Source organism: Micromys minutus (genome assembly GCF_963924665.1).
Source record: "Micromys minutus genome assembly, chromosome: 8".
Lineage (NCBI taxonomy): Eukaryota > Metazoa > Chordata > Mammalia > Rodentia > Muridae > Micromys > Micromys minutus.
This window is the reverse complement of record NC_137977.1, coordinates 8889237-8909766: the sequence shown is the minus strand read 5'-3', so window position 1 is coordinate 8909766 and position 20530 is coordinate 8889237. Positions and strand designations below refer to the sequence as shown.

The 20530-nt window shown below is 42.5% G+C and overlaps 1 protein-coding gene across 3 annotated transcripts in view; it reads left to right on the top strand.

Moving 5' to 3' along the window:
* The first annotated feature begins 8749 nt into the window (after nucleotides 1-8749).
* TRAPPC8 (trafficking protein particle complex subunit 8) overlaps nucleotides 8750-20530 on the top strand; it is a 67385-nt gene continuing 55604 nt past the window's right edge. For 2 of the 3 annotated variants that reach the window (XR_013975095.1, XM_080919841.1), the window contains exons 1-2: nucleotides 8750-9181; nucleotides 15466-15660. Coding sequence is in view for 1 of the 3 variants with exons in the window: in XM_080919841.1 (XP_080775967.1) it covers nucleotides 9025-9181; nucleotides 15466-15660 (352 nt within the window). In the remaining 2 variants the exon portion in view is untranslated. Of the gene's footprint in view, nucleotides 9182-15465; nucleotides 15661-20530 lie in introns of those variants that run through there. The other variant, XM_080919842.1, reaches the window with a different exon arrangement.

Sequence of the window (20530 nt, the reverse complement as noted above, 5' to 3'; positions counted from 1 at the left end):
TTCTCATTCCAAACCCTTGGTTTATCCCGAATAAAGTGCATGCGTTCAATGAACAAACTAAGCTAGTTTCAGAGAGTTGCTTCGTTAAAGACACAGGAGAAGGCCTTCACTTAAAAGAGCTATAACACACAGATGCTTGGAGAAGGCCTTCTCTCTCCCAGAACCACGTTTGTCCTAGAGGGGCTTCCTGTTTATGGACTGGCAAGCAGCCGTGGCCAAGGCCTCAGAGGTAAGAAGCAGATTTCCTACCCCACCCATTTCCAATTTTGCCCTGTCCTCTCCCAGCTGCTGTACTGGCAGCATCCGGATGCCCTGGGAAAGAGAAGCAGAACCTGGAACCACATCTCTGCAGCTGCTCTATAACATTTGGGAAATGGAAGACAGAGGATTAGGACTTACAGGACGAAAAGGTGAGGGCCAGAGTTGAGGTTAGCACAGTAGTAGAGGGCTTGGTCTGGTAATAATGAAGCCGCCTGATCTCTAGAACTGCTAAAGAACATGAACCCACACGTAGAGTACAGGTTTATTATATCATATAACTATATAATATATATTAATTATATATTATATTAATATGTAGTAATATATGTAATTATAGAATATATATATTAATATATAACATTTATTATATCTCACACACATGTATTGGGTGTATATGTATGTATTGGGTACTGGATTGAACCCAGATTCTTGTACATGCCACTGCATATACTACCATTGAGCCACATGTCCCTGCCCTAATATAACTAATGCTTCCCCTGGCCCCTGTCTATGTGGGTGGTGTTAGTGAGTAAACCTAGAGCCTTTATGTCTTAGGTACATGCTTTGCCACTGAGCTTCAATCACATCCTGTAGCTTACATATTTAAACCTTCCTCTGTTTCAATGATTAGCATATAATAAAATATTTGAGTGTAGTTAACTGGACATTTCCCCTTTTATGGGTATAGGCAATTTCCCTGCATGTATGTCTACACTATGTGTGTGCAGTGAATCCCCTGGAACTGGAGCTGTAATGTTTGTGAGTCACTGTGTGGGGGTTAGGAATGAACCCTGGATCCACTGGGAGAGCAGTCAGTGCTCTTAACAGCTGAGTTTTCTCTCATCCCAAATACATTTTAATTTACAAATATTTTTGGGGTCCCTGACTTTCAGTGTTTTATTATAGAGGTATATAGGTATTGTCTATGTGAGGACTATGCATTTGGAAATTATAAATTTTTACCATTACAAATTACAATGCTCAACAGCACCATCTGCTGTTGGAAAAAGTGGGAGCAAGTGCAGATCTGCTCTTCACATTTCAAAGGCAGGGAGATAATTACAGTGGGCTGAAGAGTAGACTTAGGCCTTTGCTTTTAAATGAATACAAAAACATCTGGCCTCAGCTTAAAATATACATATATGATGTGTGAGTGTGAGCGTGACCCTTGTGTGCCACAGTGCAGGTGGGTCTTGGGATCAGTTCAGGTCATCAGGCTTAGCAGCACACGTCCTCACTAGCCTCTAGTCCCAACCTTCTTCTTAAAAATATTGATTAGGAGCTGGAGCGATGGCTCAGGAGCTAAGAGAACTTACTCTTGCAGAGAGTAGAGACACTCAGACCATAAAATAAAATCTTTAAAAATATTTTGTGTAGAGAGCGGGTGTGGCGGCAACCCAAAGATGGCGCTTGGGACGCCCGCCTAGTCTTGTGACTAGCACCTGACTTCCTGCTGCGCCCCACCCCAGATTAGCCACTCCCACCGTGCGAGCTGCGCAGGCGCACCCATGAGGCAAGATCAGGCCAGATGACGTGGACCTATGAACTGCAGCCAGGCAACATGGACTGAGGAGGTGGAGTTGAGAGAGGATAAAAGGGACTGTGCTTGGGGGCGCAGAGGGGAGAAAGAAACAGAAAGATTTTCACTGGCATGCTGTAAGGTTCCTGAATAAACTACTTTGAGAAGAACGCTCCTTTTCTGCTGGTCGGAGATGGTATTGACAATTTTGGGGTTTATTTTTATGTTACCCCACAGAGGCCAGAAGAGGGTAATAGATCCCTAGGAGCTGAAGTTATATGTGGTTGTGAGCTCTCTGACATAAATACTGGGAACAAAATCTAGGTTCCCTGGAAGAGTAATAGTGCTCTATTTTTTAAAAAATTATGCGTATAGAACTTTTTGCCTGCATGCATGTTTATGTACCAGTCTGCCTGGTGCTGGCATAGGGTGAAGAGACTAGGAGAGGGTATCAGGCCCTCTGAGACTGGAGTTACAACCACTTGTGAGCTGTCATGTGAGTGTTAGGAATCAAACCTGGATCCTCTGAAGCAGCAGCCAGTACTCTTAACCACCGAGCCATCCTTTCAGCCCCACAGCAGTGTTAAGCCATCTTTCTAGCCTAGAGGTTCTCAACTTGCGGCTAGTGATTTTGTTGGGGAGCCAACAACCCTTTCACAGGGTTATATCATATATCTTACATATCAGATACTTACATTACAATTCACAACAGTAGCAGAATTACAGTTATGAAGCAGCAATGAAAGTAAGTTTATAGTTGGGGGGGTCACCACAACATGAGAAACTGTATTAAACTGTCCCAGCATTAGGAGGTTGAGAACCACTGATCTAAACCCTAGCACCAACTTTCTAGGCATAAATAAATAATGTGCGACTCAGGAAAGATAGATACCTGTAACACTGTCTTAGTTAGGGTTACTATTGCTGCAGTGAAACACCATGACCAAAAGCACCCCAGGGAGGGAAGGGTTCATTTGCTCACTGTTCCATATAACAGTTGGGCATATGAAAGGCAATGAGGGCAGGAACTTGTAGGCAGAAGCAGATGCAGAGGCCATGGAAGAGTGCTGCTCATTGTCTTGCTCTCCAAGGCTTGCTCAGTCTGCTTTCTTATAGAACCCAGGACCACCAGCCCAGGAAAAGAACTACCTATAACGAGCTGGGCCATCCCTCACTGATCCCCAGTTAAGAAAAATCCTTATAACCAACTATTATGGAGGCATTTTCTCAATTGAGGCTCCCTCCTCTTTGGCAACTCTAGCTTGTTTCGAGTTGACATGAAACTAGTTGGTACAAACAAACACTGTATGTGAGTGCAAGCTAAAATGTCTGTATGTACACTCAGAAAAGGAAATTTGGTCGGAAAGCAACGTGCTCCTGCTGACCCCTCTAGGATGAAGCAGAGATAATTGTTTCTAGCTTCATGTCCACTGTCCAGGAAGGTTAGTTGTCCTATAGTCACTTCCTATATTGGAAAATTGGTGATTGAAGGTGGTACAGAGAGTCTCAAGGACGCTTTTCTGAGTCATTGTCCACACAAGGTACAGGTATTTTGGTGATGCAAGTGCCATCTATGTTCCTCTAAGCAGGCTGAGGTGTGTTCCTGTGAGTAATCCCAATAAACCTGTTGATTCAGCAAGCCTGGTGGAATGATTTCTTCTTCTTCTTCTTTTTTTTTTTTAAAGGATTTATTTATTTCATGTATATGAGCACACTGTAGCTGTCTTCAGACACACCAGAAGAGGGCATCAGATCCCATTACAGATGGTTGTGAGCCACCAAGTGGTTGCTGGGATTTGAACTCAGGACCTCTGGAAGAGCAGTCAGTGCTCTTAACCACTGAGCCCATTGTGGAAAGGTTTCTTTAGTCTTTGTGGTGGTTTGAATGAAAATGGCCCCCTTAGACCCAGAGGGAGTGGCACTATTAGACCTTGTTGGAAGAAGTATGTCACCGGGGAATGACTTTGTGGTTTTAGATGCTCAAGCCAACTCTGTTACTCTCTCTTCCCTTTGGATCCAGATGCAGAACTCTCAGCTACTTCCCCAGCACCATGTCTGCCTGTGTGCCACCATGCTTCTTGCGCTGATGGCAATGAACTAAAACCATTGAACAGTAAACCAGTCTCCAATTAAATGTTTCCCTTTGTAAGAGTTGCTATGGTCATGGTGTCTCTTCACTTCAATAGAATCCCTAACTAAGACAGTCAGTTATCAGCAATCAATGAACATTTATTCACATCTCAGAAAGATATCACTTGCATTTGGGTAAGTGCACTCTGTGACATCCAGTGGTAATGGACTTGCCTAATGACTCAGTTCTGAGAAGTAATCTAATTTGAGCTTTGTTTCAACAAGTGTTTACTTATTTATGACCAACCTTGTTCTCTTGGCCTTGAGGGTAGGATATGACCAAGCTAAAATGGTGAACAATTCAAAATACAAGTAATTTTAAGCACAGCCAGTGTCCACAAGAAGCACAGAAACAGAAGAGCATAAGTCAGACCTCCAACACATCCTGCACAGAGCCTCATTCCCAGCAGTGTAAGACAGCAAGCTAGCGATTAGTACACATTCTCTTCACTCATTGATTCTTTGGGCTTAGTAACAGGTCCCCGGATCTTAACATTACAGCCTCCTGTAGAGAGGGTGTAGGGATTATCTTCTTATGCACAGTATAAAGGTTGTCTTCATATTATTCAAATGCTCATTTCTATACCTGGAAGACCAGAGGGCAGGGGAGATAGAGACAGAGAGAGACAGAGATAGAGGAAGAAGTGGGGGGGGGGCATGACAAAGAAAGAAGAGAAATGGCCATGAGGCAGAAAGTCCAGGAGTCACAAGGAACAGGTCACCAAGGGATTCTCCATGAGGACACACGTGGAGCAGAGCAAGTAAGAATGAGACTCAAACTACAAGTACCACAGGCAGGCCTGTGTCTGAGAGGTAAATAGCTCAGAATGTTAGAATAACTGTGAACCTGTCCAGCCCAGGCTTACAGCTTGTTCATAAAAAATACCAGGTTTTGTGTCAATTACTTAGGAGCTAACACAGGCCTAGAACACCTCCAAAGAATTACAGATAGGTGTTGTCTGGAACTTACTGGGTACAGTGGAATGCAGAATTACTGAATGACACTTTTATGATTTGATTTTGTTTTTAACAAAACAATTTTTTTATTATATTGCAAAAAAAAAAAAAAAAAAAAAGTAGTGGGTAGAGCAGTGCCAGAAGAACCAATTGCTCTCTGATCCCCACGTCTTCCATTTTGTAGTACAGGACCCATGGCTTTGAAGATGCTAAGTGAGCACTCTATACCCACACCCATGTCTCCACTGTAAACCAGTACCATACGCCTGTAGCCCAGCAGGTGGAGACAGAAGGGTCCCCAGTTTAAGTCTATCTCTACTGCATACTGACTGTGAAGACTACATCCACTTCACTCAATTTCTATGTATGCACGCATGTGTATGTATGTATACCTGGGAAGATGCTGGCTGCCAAGCCTGACATCCCAAGTCCCAGTCCTAGGGACCACATGAAGAAGAAAAGAAAGGTTGTGTCTGAACTCTACATATATATCACTGTATGTGTGTATGTGGGCACCTGAACACACACAAATAAACATCTATAATACAATTTGAAAAAACTTGGGGTCTGGGATGTGGTTGTTAGAATGCTTGCCTAGTGTGCACAAACACCAGATTTAAGTCTCTCACACCACATAAAATGGAGGAATCCTAGCACTGAGGAAGTAAAGGTTGAGAGATCTGAAGTTCAAGGTCATCCTTGACTATACAGTGAAGTGGAGGACAGCCTGGGCCTGTCTCAAAAATAAAAACCACAGACCATGAAGAACCTCATCTTGAGATCCCAGTGTTGGAAGTGACTATAAAGATTTCTGTGTGGCTGCCTCTAAGTAAAAGATGAGTCTGTCTTCAGTAGTAAACGGGATAATTATTGTGTAGAGGCTTTCTTAAAATCACAGCTATGGAAGGCCATGTGTGATTATTGAGAAGCTGATGATGAGTTTGTGGCGTGATATGTGACTTTTATATTTGGCTGGTAAACATTCCCATCTCTAGTTTGATAGTCAAAATTCTATCTTCCGTCCTAGAAAAGCAGAGTTCTGACCAGGGCTGGCCAATAATAGCTAACCTTGACTGGCTCAGGGAAATGGTGTTCACACCATGGTGTGAGACAGATCAGAAGCATCCCCTGGGATGGACAGTGATGCTGGGACTAAATCTGTTAAAGTGAGAGTACGGGTCTGGCGGAGTGCAGGCCCTACACTGGGTTCCAGAGGGTGAAGGCAGAAGCAGAGAAGCCAGGCAAGCCTCCTGCTGATGAGACCTGGGGCTGTGCTTGGAGCACAGCTCCTTTTCCCTTGAGCTACATTTCTCCTTTACCTATATGTTGTTTCAGCTACTATAACCACATCTTCTGCCTACCCCTTTAAATCACTGGAAATCAAACGTAGGTAGAACTTCATGTATGAGAGACAAGTGCCCTAACACCAAGCTATATCCCCAGCATGATTTATTTTATATTTACTTATTAAGACAGGATCTTATGTAGCCTAGACCTTGTAGTAGAAATCTCAGAACCTCAAATGCTGGGATTACGGGGGTTAGCTAAAACGGGCTCCAGGCTGGCCGTGAACCTGTGCTGATGCTTTTGCTTCTGACTCCTAGCTGTTGGATTATAGGTGTAGTTACCACTGCCTAGATACACTTCCTGATGTATTCTAGACTAACCTGAGGCTTGCTATGTAACATTGACCATCGACTTATTTTCCTTCCCTTTTCCCGGGACAGGATGACAAGCATGTTCTACCATGCCCAGCCTACATTTTTCCCCCAGATTGTATATTATTGTATATCTCAATATTGCAGGATATTTGAATCCACGGTGAAACTACAGATTGTGTTACTACTGAAAAAAAAAAAAAACCCAACAGGTTCTAGTTGTGGTGTGGCTCAGTTCTTAGGACATAACTTTAAACCTGGCTGGAATAGAGTCATACCCAGTTCAGTCAGCATGGAGAGGAGCTTTGAGCTAGAACCACCAAGTCGACCAATAGCCAGAGCTCAGAAAGGGCCAGAAAGGATCCTCTTATTCAGCAGCAAGTCTCAGAGCCTGAAAACATGCCGGCCCTAGATGGGACTACAGAGAGTTTAGAAGATCCAGGACTAGTCCTAAGTTAGCATTTGAGGTAAATGAATTATATCAGGCAAGTAAAAGTTACTTTTACATCCCAAGCTGACCGTCTAGTTTCAGTCTGGATTTCTTTTCTTTTTTTTTTTTTTTTTTTTTTGACTGTTGTGGAACTCGATTTGTAGACAAGGCAGGCCACAAGTTCACACAGATCTGCTTGCCTCTGCCTCCTGAGTGCTGGACTAAAGGTTTATACCACCACACCTGGCAGTTCCCACCTGGAATTACTTAGTTGGAATTACTGGCATATGCACCATGCCTGATTTTAACTTAAACATGTTTATTTATATGTACATGTGTGTGTTTGTGTGGGTATGTGCACATAAGTACAGGTGCCCTTAAAAGTCAGAAGAGGGTATGAAGTTCAGTGGAACTGGAGTTCCTGCTATTTGTGGGCTACTGGATGTGGGTGCTGGGAACTGAACTCAGGTCTTCTGAAAAAGCAGTAATTGCTTTTAACTACTGGGCTATCTCTCCATCCTCATTAATTTTTATTTTGATGTTACAAAACTCTTGACTATAAAGTCTGCTACCACTGGGCATGATGGCACATACCTTTAGTCCCAGCACTCAAGAGGCAAACAGATCTCTGAGTATGAGGCTAGCTAAGGACACAGTCAGATCTTAAAAAGTCTGTTAAGGTACCTACTGCAATGTCATCTTTTTAAAGGATATAGAAACGTTTAATAGTACTTTGCCAAGAACTGAGCAGGAGAGGAATAAAATCACCCCACTCCCTTTTTTTCTTGAGCCATGGTCTTACTGTATACAGTTGTGACTGGCTTGTACCCATAGACCAGGGTGGTCTTACACTAACACAGATCTACATCCCTCAGCTAATGGTGAGCTCTAGGGCCTATTCTCTAGTCTGGTAGCACTCTCTGTTCTCCATTCTGTCTGTGGCAAGCCTCTGGTAATCCCCTTTTGGCCATGTAGGTGTGGGCCATGCGATTATCGGGACTTACAAGTCTGAAATATGCAATAATGACCAGCCATACAGTATACAAATACTGGCTTCTCCTCCTCCATGAAGTACATACTCTTAACAAAGAAAAGGAGAGGCGGAGCTGGGAGTCGTGGTGCAAGCCTGTAATCCCAGCACTTGGGAAGCTGAAGCAGGAATTCCAAGAAATCCAGGCAGCATTTGAGGACATCTTTCCCCAGAGATCCAGAAAAAATGCAGTTTCCCTTTATACTCCCAGCAAACTAAAGCAACCTCAACAGCACACTTTCCTGATCGGTGGCTGAGCACACACTGGCAGTCTGCTTTTGAAGTATAACGATACTCAAAGGATACATCTGCAGAGGGAAGCCCTAGGCACTTGCCGGCGGTCCACACCCCTTCTCCATCCAGCAAGGGGCAGGCGGGGCGACAGGTCAGGAAGTAGCGCGAAGTTACATTAGTTGCTTACTGCAGGCAGGTGGGACCACTCGGAGGACCGAGAAGGTCAGGTTTGACTGAATCACCTTGACAGAGTTGCTGGGCGCCTGCCAGAAAACCTAGCCAAAAGTGGAGTGCCTGCCCCGCTCAGTCACGCAACGCCCACCCTCCTCAGGGCTAGACTCCAGCCCAGCTCAGAGAACCCACTCGTCATAGTATTCCCGCTTCCAATCCCCCAACCGGCTTCCGTCGCTCCCCGTTTCCCAGTCATCGGCCCCGGCCCCGCCCCTACCGCCTCTTTGACACAGTCACGTGAGGCGTGCTCGCGGGGTCTGCCGGGAGTAGTACTGCCGGCGGGTCAGGGTTCGGCCCAACATGGCGGTTCCTGTCGGGCAGTGACCAAGGCTTTGCCGTAGGGAGGACTGAACGGCGGTGGTCGGCGTCCCCACCTAGCAGGGTGGGATGCAAAGCCTCGGGGAGCGCTGAGCCGAGGCAGGGACGGGCTCGGGCCCCGAAGGTCGAAGCAGCGGCGGCTAAGCGCAGTCGGCTGTAGGCTCCCGAGTGGGGCCGCGCCCGGCCGGGCAGGCGGCGGTGGCTGCGGCAAGCTCGGCTCCGAGGCGGGGCGGAGGCCGGGTGCCGGGCCGCGGTCATGGCCCAGTGCGTGCAGTCGGTGCAGGAGCTCATCCCGGACTCCTTCGTTCCCTGCGTCGCCGCGCTGTGCAGCGACGAAGCCGAACGGCTCACCCGCCTCAACCACCTCAGCTTCGCCGAGCTGCTCAAGCCCTTCTCTCGCCTCACTTCCGAAGGTACGTGGTGCCCTTCCTCGTTCACCAGGCTGAAACCAAGCTGTGGCCGAGAGAAGGAAGTTGGGAGCAAGTAGAGGAAAGAGGGGCGGCGTCCCGGGGCTGCGGCCGGACGAGGGGTGGCGAGCGTCTGTCAAGACAGCGCGCTCCTGACCACCCGGTTTTCTAGGCGCTTTCTTCCTTGGACGGACCGGGTCATTAAGTCGCGAAGAAAAACTTGAGCCCTGACACAAGGGAGTCGAGACTGCTGTTAGCAGTCACTGGGACAGGACTTGGTACTTACTAGATAAAAACAAAAAGATGCAGCCTCCGAAACGGAGTGTAAGAGTGAAGATCTGTCATGTCCCCCCGATCGAGTATTAAATTGGACTTTCAGAGTTACGTCGTTCATGACATTCGCCTAGCCTCGAGGTTCACCTTGTTCTGAACTTCTGTTTGGCTATTTACTTTTTTTCCTTTAGACTATTCAAACAAGTTAGTAGCTATGCAGCAATTTGCCCAATCTCAAGAAAGCAAGCAAAAAGTCCTACATGAATAATAAAGAATGGGAGCAGCGATGGAGCTCTCTTGGTAGAGTGCCTAGCATGCTGGAAGCCGCCATCGATTGGATTCTCAGTACCACATAACCTTTGCACACCTGTGATCCTAGCACTGAGGGAGAGGCAAGAAGTTTAAGTCTTGCCTGGGCTCTGTTTGAGGCCAGGAAGGCCTCGGTAACACCCTATCTGAAGAGATTGAGTTAAAAAAAAAGATAGGATAAATTGTAGTAAACATTTAAGTTATTTAGACATAGGGCTAGAACGGTGCAAACGTTTTGCTTTTTTTCATATTGATGGTTAGTCATAAACATTTTTATACTTAATGATATTTGCTTTTTTGCTTTATCCAGCTTTAGTATTTACTTTTGTTAATTTTAAAGATGGGTTTCACTATAGGCCAGGCTGGTCTGGAACTCGAACCCCAGACAGTATTCCTGTCTCTTGAGTGTTGAGATTACAGGCATGAGCTATCATCATACTTGGTTCTTTCTCCAGTCTTTGGTACTTTTTTTTTTAATTAAGGAAAAAACTAAATCATAGTTTTATTTAAGAGGTTAGAGAGATGGTTAAGAGCTCTTGTCGAGGATCAAATTCTGATTCCCAGCATCCATGCGTGGTGGCTCAGAACTTCCTGTAACTCTAACTCTGGGAGCAATCCAAAACAACACACACAGAGACAGAGACAGACACATTTTTAAAAGTTAAAAACTTTTTATAAGTATACTCCCTAGAATGCTTAAATGGTATCTTTGAAACCAAACCTAGCTAAAAAGAGCAGGTGAAGTTCCTTTGTAATTTAAATTGTTGATGAAGGCCTCTTTTACAAACTTCTGTTAACTGTTGACTCCCTAGTTTATGTGCCTCAGGCAGTCTTTTGGAGCTTTGCAAGTTATCTTTGTAGTTAGGGTGGAAGGAGTTATCCAGAAAACCAAATTGAGGACAGAGATGGTGCAGTGGTTCAAGCGCAGGCTGCTCTGCAGAAGGCTGTGTAGTTCCATTCCCAGCACCCATTTGGCAGCTTATAAGTGTCTGTAACCCCAGTCCTAGGGCACTGTTGTCTGGCACAGCACTGTTCACAGATTGTACTTACATACATGTGGATATACATACACACAAAACTAAGCAAAAAGACCTTGTTTATTTGTTTGAGACAAGGTCTATGTAGTCCTGGTCTAATAAATAGACCAGGGTGGCTTTGAACTCGGGTACCTGCCTTGGGGTAGAGGGAAATGGACATAGACCCCCCCCCCCCCAATTTGTATAGCACCTGGCTAATCCAACTCTTCAGCCTGTTACACGTCATTGTGGCTTCAAAATTGTCATTTGGCTGATAAGGATTATAATGTGAATATTTGATACACTTGGTGTCTGATAAGTAATCCCCAAAGGGGTAGAGGCTCTGGAGTTGCCACGATCATTCTTTTTGGGAATGGAGTTCATAGGTCTGAGTGTTAGCTCAGATTGCCTTCTGTTTCTCTTTGTAGCCCAATGTAGCTTCAATGTTGAGATCCTTTTGTCCTAGCTTCCTGAGTGTTGAGGCTGCAGGTGTGTATCACTATGACTTGTTTTAGTTTATAGTCTTAAACCTTTCCCTCTCCCCCATACTGAGGGGTCAAATTTAGGGTCCTCCACATGCTAAGCAAGGGCTGTCTTATTGCGCTACATTCCTGGCCCCTCTACAGTCTTAAGTTTGACTTTGTGTGTGCTCTTGTTTTAAGAAAAAGAGATAATGCTAATACTTTAGGCTTGTTTCATATAGCTTTTCTTTTAGTCACCGAGTCTTTCATTGTTATGCCATTTATTATCATTGTTATTTTGGAGCAGGGTTGGTTATGTTGCTCAGGCTGGGCTTAAACTCAGTGTGTACCCCAGGCTAACCTCCAGCCCATGGTGACTCTCCCACCTCAGCTGGCTATGTGCTATGACAAGTGTGCACCACCACTTAGCTGTTACTGTCCTTTGGAAATTGAGAACATTGAGGTACAGAAATAATAGCTTATCTGCAGTTTCATATCTAGGAAAGATTTAAAAACAGTGTGACTCAAGATATTGTGATTGGAATCACCTATCTCTTGGAAGTGCTTAAAATTACTTATTTATACTGGAGAGCAAGGACTCGTAACCCAGACTGGACTTGAACTTTTGATCTTCCTGACTTACTTTCTAAGCATTAGGATTACATGCATGTGCCACCATGTCAGGCATGAATATAGTTAAAATTTCTGGTAGGCATGATAATATATATAAAGAAAAATATAGCAAATGAAAATGTTTTCTTCTTTCTTTTGATGATGAAAATTGAACTTGGGACCTCTTGCACTAACCGTTTTTTCTCTACTTGGTGAGATTCCTCACGGTAGTGGGATTAGTTCTAGTACTCTGATCTATTTAACTCATGCATTCCTACAGTTTTGGCAGATTTGTTTTAATAGGTATCCAATAATGGGTTAGCTCCCAAAAAGCTATAATGAGAGGTTTTGCATTCTTTTTTTGTTGCAAAGTTTTTCAAATTCTGTATTTCCACTTAAATATCCTTTCTTGTGAGTAGGTGCATTTTTAGAGACTCAGCCTTTTGTGGTGTGGCAGTTCCCTTCTCATTGGACAGTGCAGTGTTAGTGGTGAACTATCTGGCTACTTCTGTTTCCCTCTGCAGCATGGGAAAGACTAGGAAGGAGTACAGTGAGGTGGTGGGTAGGAAAAGCAATCACTGCTTATTCAGGAGTCTGTGAAGGAATGAGTGTAGATTGGTCTTAGTCTCTTTTGTTGTTTCTGTGATAAACTACTCTGACAAAAGCAGCTTATGAGAGAAGGGGTTTATTTTAGCTTACTTTATAGTGCGTTATGGCGGAGAAGTGAAGGCAGCAGGAGCCTGAAACATCTAGTCACATTGCATCAACAATCAGGAAACAGGGATGATTGCAGACTAGAGCTATCTTTTCCCATGTTATACAGTTCAGGATTCCTTAAGAGACAAGATGGAGTGACCATCACAATCAAGATAGCCCTGCAGTGGCATGCCCAGTTTTCTGTGATTGCAGTTAAGGTTGCCATCAAATGGTTAGATCAGAAGGTATAAATTGTAGTCTAATGGTTATGGGAGACTGTCAGGAAAGCTGTCTTCTGGGGTACAGAATGCAGAAGAAATCAGAGAAGCTTGAATTTTACTAAGGGGCTTTTAGATTTCATCTAGTGGTAAATGTAAATTCTCGAGAAGGTCATTTTGGCAGATCATTGAGTTTGTAGTTTCATACTGAGTTGGTATAAATTTTAAAAAGTTTAAGTAGACATGGCACATGTCTATAATCCTATTGTTTTAGAGGATGGATCAGGAGGATTTCTTGCTTGGTGCCAGCTTGAATAACGTAGGAATCACTCAAAAAAGAAGAAAAAAATGAAGAAAAATATGTTCAAAGGTGATTAAGATACAGATTATAGTGGCAGCATAAAGTTGTGAGGGGGTTGGGAGGAATTAACGGAGGTGGAGTGTATGAATACAATCAAGTATATCGTATCATTTTAAAATACTTTAATGTTTATTTTATGTTACGATTACTTGCCTGTTAGTTTTTCTACGCACCAGACTTGGGTGCCTGCAGTCCCCTCTGAGATCAGGAGTTGTTTGATCCCCTGGGACCGTTACAGACCGTTGTGTGTTTCCATGTAGTTGCTGGGATTTGAACTCAAGTCCTCTAGAAGAACAACGAGTGCTTCTAACCACAGAGTTGTCTCTGCAATCCCCAGTGTCTCACTTTTAAACCATAACCTTCTGCTTTTTATTCCTATAGGTACTTCATAATGTAAAATGCATTCAGTCTAAATGCAAAAGCCCTTGTAGTTTTTAACAGTACAATATTATTTTGAAGTTAAGTGCAAAGCTTCTTCTGAAACTCTGGTGACGTCTTCTCATAAACTATAACATAAAATAAAAATAAAAACAACAGATTACATACTTCCAATATGGGATGACACAAAATAAACACTCCCATTTCTAAAGTGGGGAGTGAGTATAGCAAGGCTGTTTGGACCAATGCAGGATAGAAACCCAGCAGGCAAACAGTTGTGTCTGTGTTGGTGTCTGGGCTTGTGCTCCAGATGACTTGTGTACCCCGACCCTTCCTGATTTGCTGCCTGCAGCACATGTAGTCTCTCAAACCAGCTTCATTATGTTCCTGTAGCTTTCTGTAGCAGATGTCCCATTACTCTGGCCTTCTTGTGACATTGAAGATCTCCTGGTGCAGTGTAGGCTTTCCTTTCCCAGTTTTACAGTTTTCTCTTAGTCTCTCTTAGCAGGGAGTCAACCCTGTTACAAACTGCCCTGTCTCGGGCATTTTAGAACCTTGGCTTAACCTTTCATGCCCTTTCATGCTTGCAACTTCCATGCCTGTAAAACTAGTATCATGTGTGTTTCCAGCTTGAGGTGTAGCTTGGGCCTCCTGGACCACAGTTGAATTGTTCTGTCCCTTCGAGGATGACTCTACTGTGGTTTTTGAGTAAGCCATGCCAGTAGCATTGTTTAGACTCCTTTAGGGGAATTTGGATTTTCTCAAGGTGTAGTGCTAGAAGAGTGGAGTTGCTCTCTGGGCACAATTTCCTACTGTTTCAGTTCAAGTAGGTTTCTCTAGAATGGTACCAATTTTTTTTTCTTTTCAATGATTATATATTTTTTCTCACCAGCTTGTCTGCAACTTTTATATATATATATATATATATATATATATATATATATATATATATATATGTATATATATATATATATACACACACACACACACACACTATATGTTATATATATATATATATATATATATATATATATATATATATATATACAGAATTCAGAATAATGTCCTATTAAAAAACTATAAGGCCTATTTAACTATTTAGCTGCTTATAGCATTTGATAATTATGGAACAACTTCAAGGAAAATACATGCAAAATATGTTCCTAAAGATACCAGAGCTATATACAATACTCTGGCCATATTTTTCCCTCTCCTTTCCTTTTCCCTTTTCTGTGCCATAAATTGTGTGTGTGTGTTTGTGTGTGTGTGTGTGATCTTGTCCTTGCCTTTCACCTTGTTTGAACTGAGTTTTTCTTGTTCTCCCCTGCATGTGCCATGCTAGAGTATTCCAGGATTCTCTTGTTTCTACCACCACATCTCCGGTGACTCAAACCTGTAATTCAAGCACTAAAGCAGCCCAGGCCAGAGGCATACCTTGCTATAAGCTCAAAGCCAGCCTAGACTACAAAATGAGGCAGATATTTACAGCATGTTATTTTGATATCTTATTGTTTTTTATTTTTTGTTGAATCAGTGCCTCATTTTGGGCAATTCTAAATGTGGGGGAAACAACAGGACCTATGGGGAAATAGTGACCAGTAGTATTGTGTGAAAGGAAGGTTCCCCCCTCCACCGCCCCCCGCCCCTCCCCCCTTTGAGATAGCCTCTTGTAGCCCAGGCGGACCTTGAACTCCAGATCCTCCTGCTTCTTCTACCTTCCAAGTGTTGGGATTATAGGCATGTGCCACTATGGCTGGCTAAGAGGAAGGATGTTTATGATTAATAGGTATTTATTTTGGTTTGTAAGGGAAAATGTAACCAGTTGTATTTTGCAAGAATATTCTTTTAGTTTTTTTTGGGTTTGTTTGTTTTTTGATTTGAGTTTCTTTTGTGTTTGAAAACAGTTTTGGTTTAGGATCTATTTTACCAAGTTAATTAAAAAATTTTTTTTCTCTTTTTAATAAAGTTCACATGAGAGATCCTAATAATCAACTGCATATAATTAAAAATTTGAAGATCTCAGTAAGCAACATTGTCACCCAGCCACCTCAGCCTGGAGCCATTGGGAAGCTTTTGAATGATGTTGTTTCTGGCAGCCAACCTGCAGAAGGATTAGCTGCTAATGTGATTACAGCGGGAGATTATGACCTTAACATCAGTGGTAAGTAATAAATGTTACTAATTTTTAAGTGAGAATTTCTTTTGTTAGGGGAATAATTCTCTTTGTCTGGGAAACTGTTCATCCAAGTACTGTAGTGCTTACAGGGTGGAGCGAGTGGCCTACGGAGCAGTGCTGCGGACTCTCCAAGACTTGTTTCATTCCAGCACCTGTGCAGGGAGCCTAGGGTAATCAGTGCTCCACACCACGGGAGTCTGAGTGTGTGCTAGTTATTAAATGGAAGGCATGATAAACTTTTTATCTTGCTTGGTATTAAGTGGAAATGTTTATAAAATAGATGTAAATACATAGTTTAGATATCTTTTTTTCTTTTTTTGTTTTTATTGGTTATTCTCTGTATTTACATTTAAAATGTTATTTCCTTTCCCCTTACTCCCACCTCCCCTCCCCCTCCTAGTTTATCTTACACTGGTTTAAATAGTAAATGTTTTCATGATAAGATTGATTAAAATATTACATTAATGTGTAGAATGAATTAATATTTGATCTGATTCTTTTTCAGTGTTCAAAAGTTATAAGGTGAATTCTTAAAAGCAAAATATTAAAAGTATGTCATCTAATTACAATTTCTCAACAGCTTAAAAACTGCTAAAAAAGCAGCTTAATTTTTTAAAGTTGAGATATAATTGATATTCTGACACTTTTTTATTTACTAGTTATATAGTTAAAGATCTTCCTGTGCCAGTGAGATGGCTCAGCTAGTAAAGTGTTTGCCATGCAAGCCAGACAACTGTAGTGTGTGCTCCAGAACTCATGGGAATATGGAAGAGAACTGACTTCACAAAGTTGTCTTCTGACCTCTAGGTCATAGGCACTGTGGCACACATGCAACCCCTCATGTATTATTATTATTATCGTCACATAATCATTGTTATTATTAACAATATAATAATATAACTATTGTTACTATTCAGAATTTGCTGCCATCTACAGAGCACAGGTTATAGGTCAGCATGGTATTAAGTGTATCAGAAATGTGTGTAGAATTACTGGGTTTCAATCTGCCATAGTTTTCTTTGCCATTCGTTCTAATTGCAGCAATATCGATTAACCTGACTATTTTATATTTTTTTATTTTATAGTTCTGGGATTTATCCCAGGGTCTTAAACATGCTAATAGTCATGGAGCCTACCACGGAGCTATACCAATCAAAACACCAATCAAGAGAGTTTGAATTTTTAGATAAAGGGTTAATCAGTTTCTGGCACAGTATATTTTAATGTGATACAAAATTTTGAATATTGAGAAATGGTAGAATTTGAGGTTTTTGTTGTTTTTAGTGTTGTAGTATCAAAGTCAAGGAGTCAGATGCTGGTATCTTAAGCTTTTATACTATAAACCTGAGTTAATTGGGTAATTGAGGCAGGCACTGACTGTTCATGAGGCTTTGCTTCATCTCTGAAAACAGGAACATTCTTTCTTCCTCTAATCCTATCCACTTCCATTTGCTTTTTCTCTGTCTGCTCCCCTCACCACCTCGGTCTCCTCTTTGTCTTTCTTCCATCCCCTTCTGTGATCTCCCTCCCATTCTCTGCCTACCTGCCCCCATTGTTTTTGTTCTTGTTTTTTTGAGACACAGTCTCACTGTAAAGCTCTAGATGGCTGTTTTAGTAAGGGTTTCCATTGCTGTGAAGAGAAATCATGACCGAGGCAATTTATGAAGGCAAACATTTTATGATTTTAGAGATTTAGTTTATTATAATATCAGGAAGCATGGCAGCATCCAGACAGACATGGTACTGGAGAAGGAACTGATAGTTCTGCATTTTGAGCAGAAGGCAATCAGGAGAGACTGGCATCCTCAGGCAGCTAAAAATAAACTCTCTTCTGCAGTGGGTGAAGCCTGAGCATAGGTGGAGACCTCCAAAGCCCACTCCACACCTCCTAACAGTGCCACTCCCTATGGGCCAATCATATTCAAGCCACAATGGCCCATAACTCAAAGCAGTTCACCTGCCTTTTCTTTCTAAGTCTTGGAATTAAAGGTGTGCACCTGTTTTAGCTAGGGTTTCCATTTCTGTGAAGAGACACCATGAATAAAGAAACTCTTATAAAGGACAACATTTAATTGGGGCTGGCCTACTAGTTTAGAAGTTCAGTCCATTATCATCGAAATGGCAGAAAATATGACATTCTCCAGGTAGACATGGTGCTATGGAAGGAGCTGAGAGTTTTACATCTTGTTCTGAAGGCAGACAGAAGACTGGCATCCTTAGGCAGCTAGGAGGAAGCCCTCAAAGTGTACCCCCCAGTGACACACTTTCTCTAAACAAGGCCATATCTACTTCAACAAGGCCACACCTAATAGTGTCACTCTATAGGCCAAGCATATTCAAACCACATTACCATCACACCCAGTCCTTTCTTTCTTGAGGAAAGGCCTCAAGCTTTTTGTGTAGCCCATGGTGCCTTTGAACTCCTTGACTCTCCTGCCTCTGTCTTTCAAGTGCTAGGACTTCAGGTGAGAACAACCACTTCCAGATTCTCTGAATCTATATATCTATATTATATGGTCTTGGTTGGCCTGTCTGTCTGTCTGTCTGTCTGTCTGTCTCTCTCTCTCTCTCGCTCTCTCCCTCCCATATTCCTCCTCTTCCTCCTCCTTTCCCCCAACTCTCTTCCCTCCCTCCCTTCTTCCCTCTTGAGACTGTGTCTTTCTATGTAACCCTGGCTAGCCTGGAACTTGTGCCAGTCCTTTTGCCTCTTGACAGGCCAACACTACTAAAGTGTACTGTCTGGTATTGTGTGCCAGCTTGACACAAGCTGGAGTTACCACAGGGAAAGCCTCCCTTGAGGAAATGCCTCCATGAGATCTAGCCTTAAGGTATTTTCTCAATTAGTGATTGAGGGTGGGAGGGCCCATTGTGGGTGGTGCCATCCCTGGGCTGGTAGTCCTGGGTTCTATAAGAAAGCAAGCTGAGCATGCCAGGGGAAGTAAGCCAGTAAGTGACATCCCTCCATGGCCTCTGCATCAGCTCCTCCTTTCTGACCTGCTTGAGTTCCAGTCTTCTCTTCCTTTGGTGATAAATAGCAATGTGGAAGTGTAAGAATAAACCCTTTCCTCCCCAGCTTGCTTCTTGATCATAGTGTTTTTGTGCAGGAATAGAAAACCTGACTAAAACATACGGTTAACATTGAGTTTTTAAATTTATTGATTTTTCTGGTATATATTTTGCATTGATACATAGAGATGTATAAGACACTCCTTATAAACTTATAATCTAGTAAAGGACCATTCTTAATCAGCAATCATATAGTTCATTCTGATTTATAATATGTTATAATGATGTGGTAGAGATAGCCTATGTGGTATGCCAAAGGGCTATAGGGGTATGGAGAATTGTCTAACATGTATGAAAAATAATGGTTTTCATGTATAAAATATTTCACTTTGTTGGTTTTTTGTTTTTGTTTTTGGACACAGGGTCTTAAGTGTCTTACTTGCTTTCCTATTGCAATGACAAAACAGCACGAACAAGGTAGCTTAAAAAAGAAAGCAAGCGTTTAGTTGAGGGCTTTCTTACTGTTTCAGAGAATGAGTTTCTGACCATTATATTGGGGAACGTGGCAGCAAGCATACAGGTATGACCTTGGAATAGTGGCTGAGAGCTTGCATCTTGAGGTAACAACCTTGAGGCAGAGAGAGTGACTAGATCTGACATGGGCTTTTGAATCCTCAAAGTTCCCGCATCTCCCCAGTGGCACACACCTCACAATCCTTCCCAAAAAGTTCTTTCAACTAGGGTCTAAACATTCAAATATGTGAATCTGTGGGGGCCATTCTCATTCTAACTACTACACTAAGTTTCCTAGTCTGGTTTTCTACTGTAGGTTTTTTAGCCTGACCTGCAGCTCATTCAAGCTTGCTTCCAACTCTTGATCTTCCTACTTCTGTTTCCCCTTGGTCTCTGGGGTTATAGACATATAACTCCATATCCACCATATCCAACACAGCATTTTTTGTACTGTTTGAAGTATTTTTTATCTTTAACAACCTTCCCCCTTCTTCTTTTAAAAAACTTAGTAACAATGGTACATGCACATAGACAGATTGCTTAAAAGACAGAAAGAACCGCAGTTCTGTTCTGTGCCCTGCCAGTGCCTTTATTTTATTGTGTTGTTATATCTACTCAAAAAAGTTTTAGATGTGTATGTTTGTCTGTCTGTCTGTCTCTCATTTTATGTATGTGAGACACACCAGAAAAGGGAATTAGATCCCATCACAGATGGTTGTGAGGCACCATGTGGTTGCTGGGAATTGAACTCAGGACCTCTGGAAGAACAGTTGGTGCTCTTAACCACTGAGCAACCTCTCCAGCCTGTTAGTAATCATCTTTAACATCATTTTGCTCAGTGTTCTTTGTATTCTCTCAACCTTCTTGAGAAGGACTTTGAACTTGTTAGGTCAGTTTTCAGGTAATTCTTTATCAAGATCTCCTTCCAGAGTCTTTTCTCTATTACTGCTGTTGCCAGTGAGGATGATATCATCCCCAGGGAGTTGAAAATTGGGAGCAAAATATTTTAGTTATTACAGGGGTTCTTATTTTTCCAAAGAGTCCTGTCCCTGCATGCTTATTGTGTAATTTCGAATTTTTTGAGCCAGAGGTGTAGCACTTGCATAGTGCATGACCCCAAGCTGGGGAAAAGATTGGAGGGAAAAAGGATTAGGAATAAAATCTAAAGACTGCCGGGAATGGTGGTGGTTCATGCATGTAACCTCAACACTCTGAAGGCTTAGACAGGAGGGCTGCTACTAGTTCAAGGCCAGCCTGGGCTACAGATTGAGAATCTGTCTCAAAAAAACAAAAAGTATAAGAATATTTATTGGTGTAAAATAACAAAATAGAAGTT